Source organism: Pteropus vampyrus, unplaced genomic scaffold (genome assembly GCF_000151845.1).
Source record: "Pteropus vampyrus isolate Shadow unplaced genomic scaffold, Pvam_2.0 Scaffold392, whole genome shotgun sequence".
NCBI lineage: Eukaryota > Metazoa > Chordata > Mammalia > Chiroptera > Pteropodidae > Pteropus > Pteropus vampyrus.
Window position 1 is genome coordinate 601030 of NW_011889173.1, and position 5479 is coordinate 606508.

The following is a 5479-nucleotide window of genomic DNA, read 5'->3' on the forward strand; positions in this document are numbered from 1 at the left end:
GTTACGTCTTCTTTCTGAAATGAAAAAACTATTTTTTACTTTTATTTCTCTTCATGTGAAAAGTAAGTCCCTGTATCTTAATTTACATATCTTTGCTAGGAATTTTCACTAAGTTTTATTTCAGAACTCAGAACAGACGGGTCCATTCAGAGGAGATACAAAATTGAACGTATTTAAAATTTTGCATCTTTTCTACAAAAATCGAGGTGTTACTCCCGCTAATCCCTAGAAGCTTGACAAAATCCCCATTCAGAGGGGACAGACACACTTTTTCTATAGTCATGACTCTGGGGAAGACCATTTCAGCTTCAGTGCTCATTTTTAAATTGTCTTGTGTTTTTTTTGGTCGTTGTTACCAAACAATGCCACTTCACAGGGAACTTAGCACACGACAGGGGCGATCAAGAGTTTCTGTGTGCACTTGTCATCTTCGCACACCATCTACACTCTCTGATAAATTGCTTTCATTTTACTCTTAGTCGATAAACTGTGCAGTGCCTTTGGGACTTCTGTTACTCAGAATCTGTTTCAACAGAATCTCTGTCCTGGTGGCAGTGTAAATACTGGCCTCTACTGCTTAGAAGGAGATGAGGGTCTTTGAGGTTAGGGTCAGCATGTAAGACCGACTGTGTCTCCTCAGGGCTGTCAACTTGACAGTGTTTTCTGAACGTTTTTCTGAATGGACTAGTTATTTATCTGTATTCACCGAGTTAACCACATATGTTGTTCATGGTGTGTGTATAGGTGTGTGTTTTAGTCTGGTTTTTGTTTAGTTCCTTCCAGCAAACTGTCCTAGCCTCAGCTGTAAGTTTAAATTGTCATCAAAGTTGTCAGTGGGACTCACTTATAGAGCAGTGTTGATTCAGTAGAAAAAGCTTATAAGCTAAGTACCGAACCTGGATAATCCAATTATTTCCACATTAGCAGGCGGAGAGCACGGTGGGGGTGGGGGAGTTGCCCATTTGGGCTGGGACCCAGGGGAACTGGGCAACGGCTCCCACATTCCGTCCCCCAGGTCCCCCAGGTGCTGTGCCACCTGCTTGCCGAAGGCGGGGGTGGAGCGCGCTTCCCAGTCTCCCTCCCTGGCCTTAATGAGAACAGAAAACCTAAATAAAACACATGTTCATGACCGTCCTGTGCCGGTCATGCAGATGGCAGCACCTCGCATCTGCACAACTCCGATCACCTCGCTCCTGATGTAACCGCTGTTTGTGGGGGAGCTACAGGTGTTCTCAGTCGGGAGAAACACCTCGGCCGGTTTGCAACGCAATGAGCTGGGGCCTCTCAGCGATGATCTGGATTCTTGAACCATCTTTTTCTCTGCTCGCCTCCTAAATTGTTTTATTTAATGGGTTTTACCTTTTTTTGCTTGTTAAAGATTCTTTATAAATATTCTTCAGCAAGAACACGCACAGATCTACTGAGCTTGAGTCTCTTCTCTCGTCCTCCTCATTCATGCCTACTTTTCTGCTACGAAATTACATATTCAGGAACGTGCAATGACTCTAGAAGACAAAGGGACCACTTAGTGCTGCGTGAGCGCAGGTAAGTGTGGTCGTGAGAGGGAAAGGTTTCATTTTCAGAGATGGAGTCGGCCGTTGCCCAACGCCCTTGGCTCTCGTAGGAGGGTAGGTCTGCTCGCGTTCGTGTGGTCACGTGTCCTCGCATCAAGTCCTCCAGGAAAGGCTGGCATGAGCGGCACAATTCGAGAAATTTGGAGTACTGACATTGTTGAGCAGAAACGGTCTGCTCCTTCTCTTAAAACGCAAAAGAAGGAAAATACTTAACAAAGAACATTCTGCGTTTCCTCATACGAGCCGAACATCCCTAAAAGGTTTCGTTTTAAATCAATGAACCAGCTAGTATTTAAGCATCGGGCTCCTCCAGATAACTTCTGGGGGAAAGCAGCAAGAGGGGGGCTGAGGAAGACGACGGTGGCATAGGCCTCGGCGATGACAACGGCCTGGACACCCCCTTCCGGAGGCCCCAGGCCATGAAACCTTGCTGCTCTCTAGAAACCAAAGGCGCTTCGTGTCCGGACCACTCCGGGTCTGCTGGGAACAGCTCTTCTGTGCGTGATCACAAAGGGTATGAGCAGAGACGACAAAGGGACACTAGACACTGGCGATGGTTTTCAAGTGCACAAGCCAGGCTACCTTCCAGAAAAAAGGCCAGTGTACTCAGGCCCGACATATTTTCAGTGTAGCGGCTGCCCAGCGAACGGTTTTCGAACGTATATCTGCAATCGAACCCTGCTCAGAGAAGCAGCTGGCACACTGAGATGTCGGCTATCGTACTGGCGGGGTGGTCGCTATTGAAATTTGGCTACGATGTTAGAAGATATGGCTCATTCGTGCTTAAAATTTGCAAAGACTGAGGGTTGGGAGGACAAAGCAAATGCCCTTCATTGTTCTGTAAAATTTTATTGACCCCCTAACCTTTGCCTTCCAAACTTTCTGTGCTTGCAGGAATACCATGGTTGAGGACCACGGTCGCCACTCTGGGAAGGCTGGGGATAACCATGGCCTTCGAAATTGTTTATTTGGTAAATTCAGAATTGTACCCAACAACATTACGGTAATTCCAACATCTATGTCATGGTTTCTCCTAAGTAACTCCACAACTAAATGTGTTGAATTCATTTAAAAACGGTGCAATAGTTTCCTTAGCTCAGTGACATAGTAGCCCGGGCTGGATTCAGCCAGTAAAGATGATATGGTTTGCGTTGTAGCTGCTTTCTGCATTGCTATCCTCCATGTTGTGTGATAGAAATACTTCTCATACCGATACGTTTGCACACAGCCGTGGTTCTGTGGGAAGGCATTGGACTCGGAATCAGAACACCTGGTCAGTGCACCGACTTAGATGTGTGTTCAGTCTGTCTTCATCAGCATCGCCCTGTTTGGAGGCCACGGCCAGTCCTGGCCATGCCCTGCACCTGGTAGCCGTGAGCGGGACGGAGCGGAACTAGTGTACATTGGTCTCCTTTCCTAGAAATATTCATGGCATGGCTTCCCGTCCAGCTAGGGTGCCCAGGTGGCACGTAAGTGTCACAGAGCTGGCTGGGTAATGAGTTGCCACTGGAAAAATGTCACTGTCCAGCTCCTCGCTAGCCTCGCTGGGACTCAGCGCCCACGCGGATGTGGAAAGGTGCCAGACGGAAGTGGTTTGCTCAGAGTGTGACAGAGTAGTCGTTTTCAAAGTTAAAAATCGTAGAAATGGAAAAATAGTGTTACAATTTCTTTGTTACTTCTATATCTGAATGTCTTGCTTATCTTGAATTTATTTAAATATTTTCCATTTAAGACTTTTTTTTTTTAATTTACAGAAACTTTGGAGTTTCGCTCTGTTCGGGTTTATGTGATTTTGGGGGGATCATCGCCCCGTTTCTGCTCTTCCGGCTAGCGGCAGTTTGGCTGGAACTACCTCTCATCATCTTTGGTACGAGCTCATTTGATGTATTATTCTTACATGTGTTCATCCACATTCCTTGCATTATTAGGTTTCGTATTAAGGATATGCACTTAATATGTTTACAACACCTGGTTCCATTTCGAAAAGCCAGTCTGATTACGATGAAATGCGTTATCCTCAATGATTTAAATTTACTGTGTATTAAAGGGTTGCGATGAACAGCATTCCATTTAGCTTTCTTTGTTGAGGTTCTGAGTTAAAATCAACGACTACAAAACTCTTTTGGGATATTTGAGGGTCATTAAAAGCCCGTAATTTTCAGGGGATCAAATTGGACCTTCGGTCTGTTTAAAAAAAAGCCTAAAAACCAACCGTATTATTAAATATTCTATACCTATCAATATCATTTCTTCATTTGCTTTGACACTAAACATGCAACGCTGAAAGGACAGAGGACACAGATCCTCGTACATGTCACATGACCCCTGTGAGGCCCCTCAGGTTCAGAATCTCCCTCCTACCCCCGATCTTCGCAGAACTCATGCAAGGACAGAATCACAGCTGGGAGGGACCCTAAGGTAACTCAGCTCGGTGTGTCTCCAGGGCTGTTCCCACCTTCGTGCCTGGACCTCACGCCCTCTCCCTTCCTCAGCAGGAAAGGTTACAGGTGGGTCCCGACCTCACCTGACTTTCCTCCATCTCCACTTCCTTTTTCATTCATCGCTCATCAGTTTAAATTACCATGAAAATACTGAGTCCACGAGGACATACGTGCTGAGTCACGCGAAAATCCTCACAGTGCTAGGGACAGTAAAGTCAGCTTCTAATCAGTCGACACCAGTGGAATCGATAAAAGATCATTTCAAATTATTTCATGTGATCTGAGCATCAAGCTCAGCATTGATTCTGGAGCCAGCACGAAAAGGGGCAAAGAGAGGGCCGTAGCTCCACCACGATGAGTGGTCCAGGAGTGTCGTTCAGGGTTGGGGTCTGGCCTTCACCGCGTGCCAGGTCAGCCGGGCACCGCTGATGTAGTGCCAGCCCTTCCTTCACAGAGAGAGCCAGCTTTCCAAAGCACCAGTCACATAAAAGTGTGGCAAACGCTAAAAGTAAAGAGTGCTGTGTGAGCATGTCACTGGGACAGCCGACGTGCTGAGTCGAAGAGGGAAAGTCAGGGAGGGAGGGAGGGAGCGGCGTCTGGGCTGAGATCTGAAGCTGAGTGGAAATTATCCTCATGAGAGGGGCGGGCTGGTACCCCAGGGTGTGGAGAGGCCTAGAACAAGAGGAGTAGCCGTTACCTGGCAGCCAGGCAGCCGAAGGATGGAGCGTGGTGTGTGAGGTGGGGCCCAGAGAGATGAAGCTGGGAGGTGGGCTGGAGCCAGATCGTGAGGGGCCTCATGGGATGTGACTGCCGAGTTTGCAGGTGGGGTTGACAGTGTGTGATCTGCATTTTAAAAAGATGACTCTGTTGACAGATATGCAAATAAATTGGAGGTGGGGGACAAGGCTAGTGGTGAAATAATTAAAAGAATGTTGTCTAGTCAGGTCAGAGATCATAAAGCCTGGGTTTAAGGTGATGACAGTGGGGATTTTGAGGAGAAGATAGATTTAAGAAATATATTAGAAGGAAAATTCATGAGATGGGATGATTGACAAGTGAGAGCCAGAAGGAGCAGGAGGTGGGAGCCCAGGCTCCTGGTTGGGAAAACTGAAGGTGACAGCACAGGCACTAGTTTAGTGACCCCAGAGGAGCGGGTCTGCAAGAGGACACAGGGCTGTCTGTAGTAGGAAGCGCCTCTAAGAAATTGTGAGAAGCCAGCATGCTTGGACGGAGCTGAGCTCAGGAGAGAAGTGTGGCCTGGCAATAAAGATTTGGAGGCCATGTGCATGTAGATAACCACGGAAGCTCTGGGAGTGACCAAGACCACCCAGAATACAGAACAGAGTGAGAGGAAAGAGGAGGCCTGGGGCAGAGCCCTGAAGAGTGACCAGGTGTCAGGATAAGCAAAGAGAGAGGAGCGGGCCACGGGGATGAGAAGGGATGCGGGACGGGTAGGAGGACAAC

General features: G+C 47.5%; 1 protein-coding gene across 1 annotated transcript in view; it reads left to right on the top strand.

The window, feature by feature from the left end:
• LOC105305673 (solute carrier family 22 member 3) overlaps positions 1 to 5479 on the top strand; it is a 58110-nt gene that overhangs the window by 43248 nt on the left and 9383 nt on the right. The window contains exons 7-8 of the mRNA XM_023523447.1: positions 2469 to 2577; positions 3329 to 3441. Of these exons, the coding sequence (XP_023379215.1) occupies positions 2469 to 2577; positions 3329 to 3441 (222 nt within the window). The remainder of the gene's footprint in view (positions 1 to 2468; positions 2578 to 3328; positions 3442 to 5479) is intronic.